Raw genomic sequence first — 15,588 nt, 5'->3', positions numbered from 1 at the left:
TTTTCACTTGAGGATTACTAAGGCCTTAAGATAAGCTTGGTGCAGAGAGCATTCTTTCTTTGAGAGTGAATTTCAGTGACCACTTCACTTCGGTTTTGGTTCCCATCTCTTTTAGCTGACTTTGTTTCCTAACATTTGTTTGCTGTTTCTCTTTGATAAAATGGCTCCATATTCTAGTGAGGAATCTTGCAAGCAGAATTCACCTTCTAAAGCTTCTCTTCGTGGTGAATTACTGGAAGCTCAACGCCATATTAGAAGATTGGAGGAAAGGTTGCAAAAACTGGACATGCAACAAGCTGGACCGTCTCATGCTCACCATGCAGCGCACCATTCACATAGACATTCGTCTAGGGGTTCATCCAATGCCTTTGTCCGTGAAGAAGTGCGAAGAAGAAGGGAGCCAACTCATTCCTTTCATGGCTATGATCCTAGAGGGAGAGACCATCGTGACAATGGCTATTATCGAGAGGCTAAAGCTAGACTTCCTTTGGTCAAGCTTCCAAGCTTCAATGGAGATAGTGATCCTAACATCTATCTAGATTGGGAGGCCAAGTGTGAGCCGATTTTTGACTTACATGGGGTCCAAGATGAGCATAAGTATAAGTTAGCTACTTTAGAATTTTGTGATTATGCCATGCAATGGTGGCATGGACTTGTAAAGGACATTATGTTTCACAAGGGTCCTCCCGTGGACTCTTGGAACTCTCTTAAGTTTCAAAATGCGCGCTAGATTTGTACCGCCCCACTTTAGGAAAGACCTTATGTTGAAACTCCAACGGTTTCAATAAGGCACGCTAAGTGTGGACGCTTATTATAAAGAATTAGAAACACTTTTATGTAAGTTAGAGATACGTGAGGACGAAGAAGCTTTGATTGCTAGGTTTGTTAGTGGGCTAAGGAAGGAAATCCAAGATATTGTGGAATTACAAGAGTATTCATCATTTGGGTCTTTAATTCATCTAGCAATGAAGGTGGAAGCCCAACTTGCTAAGAAAAACTCTTTTAAAAATCCCCCAAATGATGGTTACTACTCCAAATCTTGGAAGAACAAAAAGTCTTTTTCAAAATTTCCTTCCCAAGATTCTTCTTTCAAACCCAAGGAATCAAAGCCATCTACTTCTAGGCCTAAATCCCCAACAAAAACGTCTAATAAAAAATGCTTTAAATGTTTAGGATATGGTCATATAGCTGCGAATTTCCCCTCTAAAAGAAGTATGTACATGCATGATGGCATTGTAGTTAGTGAACATGATTTCGATTCTCCTAAACATGTTTCCTTTTCTAGGCAATCAAGTGGGGATGAGAGTGAGAGTCCACTAGAAGGTGATTTGTTAGTTGTGAGAAGACTACTTGGCCAAGTTTCTCAACCTTTTGACGAAACTCAGAGGGAAAATATTTTCCATACAAGGTGTCTTATTCAAAACAACATTTGCTCCTTAATAGTGGATGGGGGTAGTTGTGCCAATGTGGCTAGTACAAGAGTGGTAGATAAGCTTGGCTTGCCTACTATCTCTCAAACCAAGCCCTATAAGTTACAATGGCTTAGTGAAGTGGGTGAAATAGTTGTGAATAGACAAGTCCTCATCCATTTCTCTATTGGCAAGTACAAAGATGAGGTCTTGTGTGAAGTTGTGCCCATGGAAGCCACACAGGTGCTTTTAGGAAGGCCTTGGCAATTTGATCGAAATATTTTACATGATGGCTTTACAAACAAAATTTCTTTTGATTTCCATGGTCACAAGATTACTCTCAAATCTCTCTCACCTAGAGAAGTCCATGAGGACCAAATAGTCATGAAAAAAAAGAGGGAGAGTGAAAAAGAAAAAATTCCTAAGCCTACACTTCTTGTGTCTAGGCATGAGGTCCAAAGGGAAATAGTGTCTCACAATCCTATTTTCTTAGCTATCCTTAGACCTCTTAAGTTAGAAACACTTGTTGATAGTCCTCATTGTTTGGAAGATTTGGTAAAGGAGTTTAATGATGTTTTTCAAGATCCTCCCAAAGGCCTTCCACCTTTGAGAGGAATTGAGCATCAAATTGATCTAATCCCGGGATCTTCTTTACCCAATCGTCCAGCATATAGGACCAATCCAAGTGAAACCAAGGAAATTCGCCAACAAGTTGAAGCTTTAATAGAAAAAGGTTGGGTTCAAGATAGCATGAGCCTTTGTGCTATGCCTATCATCCTTGTCCCTAAGAAATATGGTTCATGGATGATGTGTTCGGATTGTGGGGCTATCAATAACATTACAATTAAGTATAGGCATCCCATACCTAGACTTGATGATTTGTTGGATGAATTACATGGTTCCAAAATTTTTTCAAAGATTGATCTTAAAAGCGGCTACAATCAAATCCGTATCAAACTGGGTGATGAATGGAAGACGGCTTTTAAGACCAACTTTGGTTTATATGAGTGGTTAGTTATGCCTTTTGGCTTAACTAATGCACCAAGCACTTTCATGCACCTCATGCATCATGTGTTGAGACCTTTCATTGGTAAGTTTGTTGTTGTTTATTTTGATGATATTCTCATTTATAGCTTATCTTTGAAAGACCATAGAGTGCATGTTAGAGAAGTTTTAGAAACCCTTAGGAAGGAACAATTGTATGCTAATCTTGCTAAATGAATGTTTGCTCTTGACCATATAGAATTCCTAGGGTTTGTTGTAAGTAGCAAAGGGGTCCATGTGGACCAAGCTAAGGTGGTGGCCATTCAAAATTGGCCTACACCTTCAAACATGAATGAAGTCCGAAGTTTTCATGGACTTGCGTCTTTCTATAGACGCTTTGTACCTAACTTTGGTACAATAGTCGCACCTCTCAATGACATAGTGAAAAAGGATGTGGTTTTTCAATGGGGAGAAGCACAACAAAACGCTTTTGAGCTTTTAAAAGAAAAATTGACTAATGCTCCCATATTAGCCCTTCCTAATTTCACTAAGACCTTTGAGATAGAGTGTGACGCTTCCAACATAGGCATTAGGGCTGTCCTCCTTCAAGAGGGCCACCCCATAGCTTACTTTAGTGAGAAATTGAAAGGAAGTCATCTCAACTATTCCACTTATGATAAGGAGTTATATGCCCTTGCTAGAGCTTTGTATACTTGGCAACATTATCTTTTTCCTAAAGAGTTTGTGATCCATAGTGATCATGAATCTCTTAAATATTTGAAAAGCCAAAACAAACTCAACAAAAGGTGTACCGTCCCATATCCGGGCGTTGACAAAGTCAAGGTCAAAGTCAACATAAGGCCTCGCCTAGGTGAAGAGACGCCAAGTGCCAGCGTTGCCAAGAGGAAGCGTCGCCAAGGTAAGGTGTCGCCCAGGTGAAGGCATCGCCCAGTTAAGGCGTCGCCCAACTAGGGCGTCGCCAAGGTCAAATTTCACAAAGGCAAGGCAATCACAGTGTGGCTCCCCGATACCCATGGGTAGGAAAGACCATGGAGGGAGCGACGCCGTGGGAAGGCCTCAAATCCCGATAATCCGGGGTAGTAATAAAGAGAAGAGAAAGGTGGCTTCAAGGTCATAGTAATAGCACCAGTGTAGAGCAACCTGACTCGTGAAGTGCCCCTGCCGCCCCAGAGACGCCCTTGGGAAAGATACGACTCATGAGGAGGGTCACGCCCAGGGTAGCCAGGTGCAGGGTACGAGAGGAAGGCAGATACGCTCTCAAAGTGAGTGACTAGATGTTTGGGGGCATGAGTTGGCACCCAAAAAGTCACCCCTTACGCAGTTGCACTCCCAAGTAGGAGGACTCACACGAAGAAATGCCCCCAGATGGAGTCACGGTGATGTGAGGCCCTCCGCGTGTACAGCAGCCAGGTCAAAATAGAAACGCCATTTTGTCAGGTACAAGGTAATTAAGGTTATTTAATACAGTTTCCGTTTCGAGTGTTTAAGGTACTATAAATGCTCCCAAGCAGTTTAAACGTCTTAAATGCGCTGAACATTTCATAATTCAATGCGCTTTAAGACGCTTTAAATGCTAATTGGAGGGCTCGTGTGTGCAAAGCAGCATTTCTAGCTTGGGCACGCCAGTCGAGGGCCACGGCCAAGAAGGCTCCCAAGTAGAAGGGCATTCCCACCCTCCTGTCGGAGCCTTCTGGCATTGATCCCCCATTGAAGCCCCTCATCAGATGCATAATTGGAGGAGGGATGGCAATAAGGTCTGGGGCGGCAGCGACGGAGGCAGTAGCGGCAGAGACCTCTGCCGATGGTGGAGGCAGAGCAGATTCGGCCCCGTCGCCTGTTTCCTCTTGGACCATTGTGGGAGGAAGAGATGTAGCACTTGGAGGGTTGTCCCTGAAGGAGTTCCCTCCCTGGGGCGATGCCGTCGGTAGAACAGGAACCCTCGCAGCTTTCCTCCTCTTGAAGGACACCACACCATCAGAGTCCTCATCATCGGAAAGGATCTCCAGAACCCTTTTTCCCTTGTCAAGGGGGGTTGGAGCCGGTGATGAAGCCACAGCTAATGGGACAACGACGATGGGCGGAGGAGAGTCGGGTGTTTGAAGTGGTTGGGGGCTATGTGGGGGTGGTGAAGATGAGCCTAGGGGGGTTTCGATAGTGGTTGGTGGTGGTAAGGGCAAGGTTAATGAGAGGTTTGGGTCAGCAGTAGGGGTGGAGCAGGCGCCAGCCTTGGCGGCACGAGCAGCCTTCATCGCTTTCGCCAAGACCATCCTCTTGGAATCATCCATCACCGATCCTATATTCAGACAAACCAAATAGCATAAATTAAGGCTAATATGAGACATAAGGCACTCAACACAGAAGAAAACAGGTGGAAGAGGCCAATAGAGCAAGCATGATGTAGTAAAGTACAGATAACAGAAAGTAATAAGAGAGGAGTCTCCCTACCAAAGTAGGTGGTCAGGGAATGGGCGTTGTACTCGCACGCGATGAGCTTCAGCGTGTCGAAAACGATCCCCAGGCCAGCCAAGGCCTTGCACACCTCCCTATCAGCAAGGGACAGCTCATCCAGGGCCTTGGCCTTGAGCAGCTTGGGATGCTCTGTCCAATACAGAGGGAAGTCGTCCAAGGCTGCGGGGTCGTGCTTGGCGCAGCACACCCTGAAGAATTTTCCCTTCTAGCTTTTGTACGAGTTCTGGAAGAGGGAAAGAAGAATCCTGCCAGTGATCCCGGAAAAGCTTACCCAGAAGCTTTTCCCCTGCTTCTTCACCTCGAAGAAGTGTAAGAAGACGTCCACAGAAGGGAGGACGCCTAGATACCCGCAAAGAATCTGAAAAGCCCGAACGAAGGCCCAGCTATTGGGATGTAACTGGGCCGGGGCCGTATTGATTTCTGTAAGGAGTTCCCTCTCGAAGGGTGTGAACGGAAGGCGTACCCCGATGCGTTTAAATACCGTTTGATACATGAAGAAGAAGGGGTTCCCTTTCCTGGGCCTGTCGTCCACACACACAGGTTCCCCTGGCCTGCCGGGACGGACAAAAATGTGGGCATCATGGGTGCGACAGAAAGCATTGAAATTGTACAAACAGGGGTCACCGCGATGATCCTCCAAGTCCTGAAAGGTCGTCAGGGTGGTGCATTCATTTAAAAGGTCGTCAGGGGCCCATGTGTAGAGGGCCTTATAGTCGGTCTTGGGGGGAGAACTGGACCTGGGTTTCGGGCGCACCATGATGCGAATAAATAACTGGAAAAAGAAGAAAGGAAAAGGGTTTTAACAAGCGATGCCAAGGCAGAAAAGGGAACAAAACCCTAGAAAAATGCCACCCACGCGAGGAAACCCAGAAAGGAGGATAAGAGAACGGAGAAGAACGGAGGAGCGGAAGAACACCGAAATGCAGAAACATAAACAGTCCCAGGCAGTTCAATACACAACGATGCAATGCGACGAAGAAGAAGAGTCATGGAGATGGAAAAATCATACCTTTGATGTCGAAGTGTGGAAGGAAGGGAAGCGCGAAGGAAAGAGCAGAGATTGCAGAGAAAGGGCTCGAATGCGATGAACAGTGCAGAAATGCAGAGAGAATGGATGAAATAGTGGTTTGAGCGCAAGGTTTTGGGTAACTTGAACGTTACATTTGCAACCCAAGAGGCGCTAATTGGGGACCGTGTGATTTTGCCGCGTGTCAAAGGATTAAGCGCCCAAGAGGAGCGCAAGGGACTCTAGAGGCTGGTCGTGTGATGAGCCACGTGGCACGCGATTAAGCATGGCCCCAAAAGGTGTTACTTTCCCCGCTTCAGAGAATGTCCAATCAGCCATTAAGGGCACCCCCATGGTTCAAAGAATGTCACGTCAATAGTTCGAGAAGTGTTACGTCAGCAAAGAATGACACGTCACCAGGGTGACACGTGGGTGGCGTGGGCGAGACCTTAGGCTTTGCGCTGAAGACAAGTCTTCAGCTTAAGACTAGGGGGCTTGTGTACCGTCCCGTATCCGGGCGTTGACAAAGTCAAGGTCAAAGTCAACGTCAGGGGTCAAAGTCAACATAAGGCGTCGCCTAGGTGAAGAGACGCCAAGTGCCAGCGTCGCCAAGGTAAGGTGTCGCCCAGGTGAAGACATCGCCCAGTTAAGGCGTCGCCCAACTAGGGCGTCGCCAAGGTCAAATTTCACAAAGGCAAGGCAATCACAGTGTGGCTCCCCGATACCCATGGGTAGGAAAGACCATGGAGGGAGCGACGCCGTGAGAAGGCCTCAAATCCCGATAATCCGGGGTAGTAATAAAGAGAAGAGAAAGGTGGCTTCAAGGCCATAGTAATAGCGCCAGTGTAGAGCAACCTGACTCGTGAAGTGCCCCTGCCGCCCCAGAGATGCCCTTGGGAAAGATATGACTCATGAGGAGGGTCACGGCCAGGGTAGCCAAGTGCAGGGTACGAGAGGAAGGCAGATACGCTCTCAAAGTGAGTGACTAGATGTTTGGGGGCATGAGTTGGCACCCAAAAAGTCACCCCTTGCGCAGTTGCACTCCCAAGTAGGAGGACTCACACGAAGAAATGCCCTCAGATGGGGTCACGGCGCTGTTAGGCCCTCCGCGTGTACAGTAGCCAGGTTAGAATAGAAACGCCATTTTGTCAGGTACAAGGTAATTAAGGTTATTTAATACAGTTTCCATTTCGAGTGTTTAAGGTACTATAAATGCTCCCAAGCGGTTTAAACGTCTTAAATGCGCTGAACGTTTCATAATTCAATGCGCTTTAAGACACTTTAAATGCTAGAGTAGTTTAAATAGCGCCTCGAATGTTGGGAACGGGGTTCGGACTTTTGGCAAATTTTCCAGAAACACTCTAGTTGCTTGCTCGAGCCTTGAGGTTACGCATAAGGGACTAAGGAAAGATTTTTGCCAGAACGAGAAAATATACACTAGACACAGTTCCTTTTTACCACCTTCAGAGTGCCATACACGGTGCTCCGATACGGAGGTGCAGGATTTTTGGTGTTTCTTGCTGGCTGACTTGAGCGTCGGAGTGCAAACGGCCGCTAGGGCGCCCTTTTGTCCTTCTTTGCAGGAATCCACAGGTAACCAGTGGGAAGGAGTCCCTAGCTGACGGTTGAGGTCGCGCACAAAGACGTCCCAGGTCAACCGGACGGAACAAAAGGCATGCTAAGTGGGTGGAATTCCTTGAGCAATTTCCTTATGTGATCAAGCACAAGCAAGGCAAAGTAAACATTGTGGCCGATGCACTTTCTCGAAGATATACTTTGCTCAATCTTTTAGGCTTTCAATTTCTTGGCTTTGATCACATCAAGGATCTTTATCATGATGACCTTGATTTTTCTCAAATCTATTAAGAGTGTCTCAGGGGAGGACACAAAGATTTTTTTATACAAGATGGATTTCTTTTTAAGGGAAAACGTCTTTGTGTTCCTCAAGGATCTATTAGATTATCTCTTGTTAGAGAGGCACATGAGGGAGGCTTAATGGGTCACTTTGGGGTTGCTAAAACTTTGGATGTGTTGCATGATCATTTTTATTGGCCTCATATGCATAAACATGTTCATAGTTGGTGTGATAAATGCATAGCTTGCCGCAAGGCTAAATCTAGGATGCACCCCCATGGTTTATATACCCCTCTTCTTATCCCTTCAATGCCTTGGGTAGACATATCTATGGATTTCATCTTAAGCTTACCCAAGACATCAAAGGGAAAGGATTCCATTTTTGTGGTAGTGGATCATTTTTCAAAGATAGCTCACTTTATTCCTTGCCACAAAGTGGATGATGCATGTCATATAGCAAACCTCTTCTTTCAAGAAGTGGTTCGTTTGCATGGGATCCCTAGAACTATTGTGTCTGATAAAGACCCAAAGTTCTTGAGTCACTTTTGGAAGACCTTGTGGGGCAAGCTTGGAACTAAGCTTTTATTTTCTACCACTTGCCACCCACAAACTGATGGTCAAACCGAGGTGGTCAATCGAACATTGGGCCAACTATTGAGATGCTTCATTTCCGGGAATCCTAGAGTGTGGGAGAATTTACTACCTCATGTTGAATTTGCTTATAACTGTGTAGTAAATTCAACCACCTCTCATTCTCCTTTTGAGGTTGTTTATGGGTTTAATCCCTTAACACCTCTTGATCTTCTTCCTATTCCGAATCTTGGAGATGTCTTGTGCAAAGATGGTGATGAAAAGGCTTCTTTTGTAAAAACTTTGCATAAAGACATCAAGATGAGAATTGAGAAGAAGGTTGGCAAGTATGCTGAACTTGCAAATAAGAGGAGAAAATCATTGTTGTTTGATGAGGGAGATTGGGTTTGGCTTCACTTGAGGAAGGATCGTTTTCCTACTCAAAGGAAGTCCAAACTGATGCCTCGTGGGGATGGACCTTTCCAAGTCCTCAAGAGGATTAATGACAATGCTTATGAGTTAGATATGCCTGATACATTCTTAGGTAGTCATACTTTTAATGTCAGCGATCTAACTCCTTTTTCTGTAGGTCTCCAGAATTCGTGGACGAATTCTCTCCAACTCGGGGAGTATGATGGAGATCAAGGCCAAGGAAAAATAGAAGCCAACCAACAAGGACAAGAAGAGGAAGAGGATCAAGAGGTAGATGTGCAAGACGTCATTCATCCTCCTCAAAGGCTTACAAGAAGCATGTTCAAGGCCTTAGTAAATAATGGACAATTGTTTTCTTTATTTGTAATAGCTTTGGTAGATGGTGCTTAAGAGGGAAACATAAGAAACCTCTTTTGTAAAAGCATCCTTAGTTGTAGTTTAGAAATATTAAAAGCTTAGGGGGGGTGTGAACTTAGTAAGGGATGCTAGGGGGGAGTGTAGATATGAGTTAGGAGGTGCCAAACTAGGAAGGAAAGTCACACTTCCTTCATGCACTAGTTGGCGCCGAAAGTTACATGTCATTAGGGGCACATTTGCATTTGATTAGCTTTGCATTTCAGCACCTTATAGGCTATAAATAGAGGTGTTTGGCTTGTACAAATCAGATTTGGAATTTGAAGTAAGAAAACTCTACTCAATTTGAGAGAGAAATTGGAAGAGCTTTGGTGCCTTCATCAAGTCTTATCTTGGGTGTCTATGGTGAACCTCAAGTGGAGGCAACACACTAATCTTGGAGTATCCACACTCTAAGTGGCGTGATCACTCACCTACTCTTCCATCTCCATAAGTTTTCTATTCTCAAGCTTTGTTTCTTCTTCATGTTCATGTTTTAGTTTACTTGTTCTTCAATTCCATTCGGTATCTTCAGCTGTATTTTCAATTTTGTTCGGTTGTTTCTTTTAATTGGCTGTATTCAATTGTGTTTTCTTCCATTCTTGTTGTTTGATTCAATTTGACAAAACATGGACTTCCATGTGAGCTTTGGTTCGGTGCAAAGTCTTGGTGAGTTCTTGAATTAGAACCTTGATCCAATTCTAATTAAAGTGCCAATTCATGACCAACTCAAGTTGTTCCTAAGAATGTCAAAGAATCATGTATTCTTGCTCTTGCATTTACATCAAGCCTCACAGCCTCCAACCTTGCAACAAGGGTAAAGGTTTCACCATAATCTATGCCCTCCTCTTGATTGTAGCCTTTGGCAACTAGCCTTGCTTTGTTTCTTGTGATCACACCATCTTCATCCAACTTGTTCCTGAAAACCCACTTCGAACCTATAATGTTCATTTCATCTATTCTAGGGACAAGAAACCATACCTCAATCCTTGCAAACTAACTCAACTCTTCATGCATAGCTTCAACCCACTTCTCATCCTTTAGAGCTTCATCAATTGACTTTGGTTCAATTTGTGAGACGAAATTTGTGTGCCTGCAGAAGTTTGAGATGGAGCTTCGTGTGGAGACACCTTCCTTTATCTGCCCTATGATGCTGTTCCGGCCGGTTGACCTGGGACGTCTTTGTGCGCAACCTTGCCCGTCAGCTAGGGGCACCTTCCCTCTGGCTACCTGTGGATACCTGCAAAGAAGGACAAAAGGGCACCCTAGCAGCCGTTTGCACTCCGACGCTCAAGTCAGCTAGTAAGAAACACCAAAAACTCTGCACCTCCGTATCGGAGCACCGTGAATGGCACTCTGAAGGTGGTAAAAAGAACTATGTGTTGTGTATCTTTTCTCCCTCTGGCAAACAACCTTTCTCTAGTCCCTTGTGCGTAGCCTCAAGACTCGAGCAAGCAACTAGAGTTTATTCTGGGAAAATCTGCCAAAAGTTCGAACCCCGTTTCCCACGTTCAAGGTTCTATTTAAACTACTCTAGCATTTAAAGCGTCTTAAAGCGCATTTAAGGTTAAAACGTTCAACGCCTTTAAGACGTTTAAACCGCTTGGAGCATTTAAAGTACCTTAAACGCTCGAAATGTAAACTTTATTAAATAGCTTTAATTACCTTATACTTGACAAATTGATGTTTCTATTCTGACTTGGCTGCTATTACACGTGGAGGGCCTCACAGCACCGTGACCCCACTTGGGGGCATTTCCTCGTGCGAGTCCTCCTCCCTGGGAGTGCATCTGCGCAAGGGGTGACTTTTTGGGTGCCAACTCATGCCCCCAAACCTCTAGTCACTCGCTTTGAGAGCGTATCTACCTTCCTCTCGTACCCTGCACCTGGCTACCCCTGGGCGTGACCCTTCTCATGAGTCGTAACTATCCCAAGGGCTTCTCTGGGGCGACATAGGCACTTCACGAGTCAGATTGCTCTCCACTGGCGCTAGTACTATGGCCTTGAAGCCACCACTCTCTTCCCTTTATTGCTACCCCGAGTTATCGGGGTTTGAGGCCTTCCCATGGCGTCACTCCCTCCATGGTCTTTCCTACCCATGGGTATCGGGGAGCAACACTGTGGTTGCCTTCCTCTTGTGACATTTTACCTTGGCGACGCCCTACCTTGGCGACGCTTCCTCTTGGCGACGCCTTGCCTTGGCGATGCTTGTACGTGGCGTCGCCTCACCTAGGCGACGCCTTATGTTGACTTTGACCTTGACGCTGACTTTGACCTTGACTTTGTCAACGCCCGGGTACGGGACGGTACAAATGCTTTCCACTGACAGATCTCTAGGAATCCTCCACTCTTTGGGCAACTCACTCTGTTGCAAAATTTCAATTGGTTGTTTCTGTGAATCAACCGGTAGTTTTTCTGCACAGATTTCCAGCTTCTCCAAACTGATGCTTTGTTCATCCTCTTCAACTCTGGTCTTCAGGATTTGGATGTTTCTGTGATCTACCTCATCAAAGACAACGTGAACTGATTCTTCTACAGTCATCAACCTCTTATTGTAGATTCTATATGCATGACTTGTGAGAGAGTACCCTATGAAGATGCCAAGATCCGCTTTCTCATCAAACTTCCCCAAGTTTTCCTTTCCATTGTTGAGAACGAAACAACTGCAGCCAAAAACTCTGAGATGGTTGATGTTAGGCTTCCTTCCAATGAAGAGTTCAAATGGAGTCTTCTTCAGAATAGGCCTAATAAGCACTCTATTCATCACATAACAAGAAGTGCTCACTGCATCCGCCCAAAAGTACTTAGGAAGAGATGATTCACTAAGCATTGTCCTTGCTAACTCTTCAAGAGACCTGTTCTTCCTCTCTACCACACCATTTTGTTGTGGAGTTCTTGGAGCAGAGAAGTTGTGTAGAATCCCCATCTTCTCACAGAACTTGCTGAACTTCTCATTTTGGAATTCTCCCCCATGATCACTTCTAATACAGCCTATGTTGCAGTTCTTTGTATTTTGCAACCTTCTTTCTAGCTTCTTGAATGCATAAAAGGCATCACTCTTTGATTCCAAGAAAAGAGTCCAAGTGAACCTAAAAAAGTCATCAACAATAACAAGAGCATAATAATTTCCACCAAGGCTCATAGTTCTTGATGGTCCAAAAAGATCCATGTGAAGAAGCTCAAGGGGTTTTGTACCGACCCGTCCTCGGGCGTTGACCAAAGTCGAACATACGATGAGACCCACCAAGGGGTTCCAATGAGGAAAGTTAGTGTTGACCACCTTGGGCGTCGCTAGGCATGGGCGTCGCCAGGTATGGGCGTCGCCAGCGTTGGGCGTCGGCAGGTTTAGGCGTCGCCTACCTTAAAGGCGTGACCCGTTGTCCTGAGAGCGTGCGTTGGTCCAGATGGTGCCACCCCCCGATACCCACGGGTAGGGAAGACCGTGGAGGGGCGGCACAGTAAGAGGCCACGGTACGGGCGTGGAAGCCTCAGGCCTCGGTACCTCAGAACAGTAATGAAGAGAAGAGAAAGGTGGCTTCAAGGCCATATTCCCAGTACCAGCAGGGAGTGACCTAACTCGTGAAGTACCCATGCATGAGGTGTAGGGACGTGGCAATCCACGCCACCTTTGGAGAATTGCTGGGACAGACACGTGCATGGTGCGAGAGGATAGCTGAGATACTCCCAGGGCGAGTGACTAGAGGATGGGGCGCATGAGTTGGCACCCAGGTAGTCATCCCCTGCGCCGGATGCACTTCAAGGAGGGAAGACTTACGCGTTGGGATTTCCCTAACTTGGGTTACAACGTCGTAAGTCCTTCCACGTGGAGTTGCGCTTAAGTCATAAGTGACACGTGGCAGTAGCACTGAAACCCAAGGTATATAAGCTTTTCTGAAAGCTTAGTAAGGTACGTTCTGACATTCTACGCATTGCACACACTCAAATCATTTGCTAGCTTACACCTTGTACGCACGAGTGATTTGAACACCAGAGAGAAGTTAGTTAGAAAACGGTTACGCACCTTCAGAACACCTGAGTCATAGTGTTTCGATACGGAGGTGCACGGTGTTTACTACCTTACTGACTTGAGCGTCGGAGTGCAAACGGCCGCGAGGGCGCCCTTTGTTCTCTCTGTTTCAGATACTCACGGCGACGAAGGGTGGTGATCTGGAACAAAGACGAAGGAGTCCTTGATACGCGAGTCTTAGCTGCGCACAAAGCACGATCTGGTCAACCGGTAGGAACAGGTTTTAAAGAAGAAACAACATCTTTTATTTTAAAAGAACTTTTCACTTGTTTCCCTTTTTGACAAGCTTCACAAATATGCTCCTTCTCAAACTTGAGCTTTGGTAGCCCAATCACAAGATCCCTTGAAATTAGCTTGTTCAAGTGATTCATGTGAATATGAGCAATTCTTCTATGCCAAAGCCAAGACTTAACTTGCTTGGATAGAAGACAACCAATTGAACATGGTGAAGAGATATCTAGAATATACACATTATTGACTCTTTTACCTACCAACATTACCTCTTTGGTGTTGGGTAGACATATTTCACATGTGTTTGACTTGAACATCACTTGATATCCCTTGTCACATAGTTGGCTAATGCTCAGCAGATTGTGCTTTAGACCTTCTACATAGAGCACATCATGGATGACCAAGATGTCTTTGTCTCCTATGGATCCTCTCCCAAGAATCCTTCCTTTGTTGTTGTCCCCATAGGTGACATGCCCTTCTTGCTTAAAGGAGATGCTTAGGAACTTTGATTTGTCCCCTGTCATGTGCTTGGAACATCCACTGTCCAAGTACCATTGTTGCTTGCTCTCCTCCAAGATTTCCTACAAAGAAGATTTTCAAGTACAAAGATTTGGTCCCCTTATGAATGTGGGTCCATTTTGTTTACATTCATCAATTGAATCTTTATTGCACATAGGAATCCACTTCATAAAGCCCTTAGGAACAACATATTTTCTGATTTTACAGAACCTCACAGAATGGCCTCTTTTCATGCAATAGAAGCATGTAACAATCGGTTGTTTCGATGGTCCAATCGGTTGTTTTTCTGGCATTTTCGAAAATGATTTTGAAAATCTATCTTGTTTGTTTTGTGGGTTAAAACCCAATCCAGCTTTTCCAAAAACATAGTTTTGAGATGCCAAGACATTCTCAAAGTTGGATTGACCTTTAGAAAGCTTATCCATAGTTTTAACAAGATAGTGGACCTTCTTTTCAAGATTTCCGCAATTTCACAAACAAAAGTATCACACTTGCAAGAGGAGTTTTTGTAAACGATTTCAAGGTTTTCAAAATCTGTTTTTGAATTTTCTAATTCCTCTTCCAGTGATTTTACTATGTTTTCAAGCCACCTATTCATTCCCTTTAACCGATTGTTCAAGAGGGCCAATTGGTTGGCTTCTTCATGCGTTTCTTGAAAGGCTTGAAGTAATTGACTATAATTTTTAGAGTTTGAGGAGTTAGATGAACTTACACTACTTGAGTCATCCTCATTTCTGGCCATGAAGCAAAGGTTGAGCCTTTTCTTGTTTTGCCTTCTTTTCCTTCTGGCTTGAGTCTTTGCCCTTGCCTCCTTTGGTTCATTGTTTCCGTGAGCAGCCTTGAGTGTGTCCCACATCTCTTTAGCAGTTTTGCATTTTGATACCCTGAAAAACTCATTAGTATCTAGTGCATAAGCTATTATGTTTTGAGCAGTACAATCAAGCTTGGCCATTTTACATTCATCATTGGTCCATTGAGACCAAGGTTTTGCAATGAAAGAACCATTCTTTTTAATTTTTGGAATGTAAGGACCATTCTCAATTGAATCCCAAATTCCTTGATCAATAGATTCCACAAAGATTTTCATTCTGGCTTCCCAATACTTGTAATTCAATCCACAGAATAAAGGTGGTTTGTAGATTGAAGCACCTTCCTCAAAAGATTGTTTTCCAGCCATAGAAAAAAGATTTTTGGATCAACTTGCATAACTTTCAAGAACCAAGCTCTTGATGTCAATTGTTAGAATGTATGGCTTTAAACTAGAGGAGGGTGAATGGTTTAAAGATGTTTTTCAAAAACTTTTAAGCCTTGAATGAAATTGCTTCGAGAATATCTTGATAAAGAATTCAGTTTTTCAAAACACAAAGCAAAAAGCACAGCACCTGAAAAATAATCGGTTGTTTATACAGGCAGCAAAAAATTAAAACTGAATTTAAAGAGTTAAGGGATAGAGAAAATGCACACAGAGATTTATACTGGTTCACTCTAAACCTAGAGCTACATCCAGTCTTCTCAGAAACCACTGAGCAATTCCACTAAGCAATCAACCCTAGATCACTTACAACACAACCAAGAAAGTGACCTTGATCCCCTCAAGACACACACTTCTCTTAGCCAACACACCAACACTAAGAATGATGATCTTGATCCCCTCAAGAACACACAACACTTCTC

The 15,588-nt window shown here is 44.5% G+C and overlaps 1 protein-coding gene across 1 annotated transcript; it reads left to right on the top strand.

Annotated features, from left to right (window-relative positions):
- Nucleotides 1–965: 965 nt before the first annotated feature.
- On the top strand, nucleotides 966–3,930 carry LOC137815648 (uncharacterized). The gene is made up of 4 exons (XM_068618762.1): nucleotides 966–1,616; nucleotides 1,743–2,307; nucleotides 2,653–3,100; nucleotides 3,903–3,930. The coding sequence occupies exons 1-4, from the start codon at nucleotides 966–968 to the stop codon at nucleotides 3,928–3,930; spliced, it is 1,692 nt and encodes a 563-aa protein (XP_068474863.1).
- Nucleotides 3,931–15,588: the final 11,658 nt, after the last annotated feature.

This window comes from Phaseolus vulgaris, chromosome 1, assembly GCF_000499845.2.
Source record: "Phaseolus vulgaris cultivar G19833 chromosome 1, P. vulgaris v2.0, whole genome shotgun sequence".
Taxonomy (NCBI): Eukaryota; Viridiplantae; Streptophyta; class Magnoliopsida; order Fabales; family Fabaceae; genus Phaseolus; species Phaseolus vulgaris.
The sequence above is the reverse complement of the archived record's forward strand: the minus strand, read 5'-3'. Positions and strand labels throughout refer to the sequence as shown.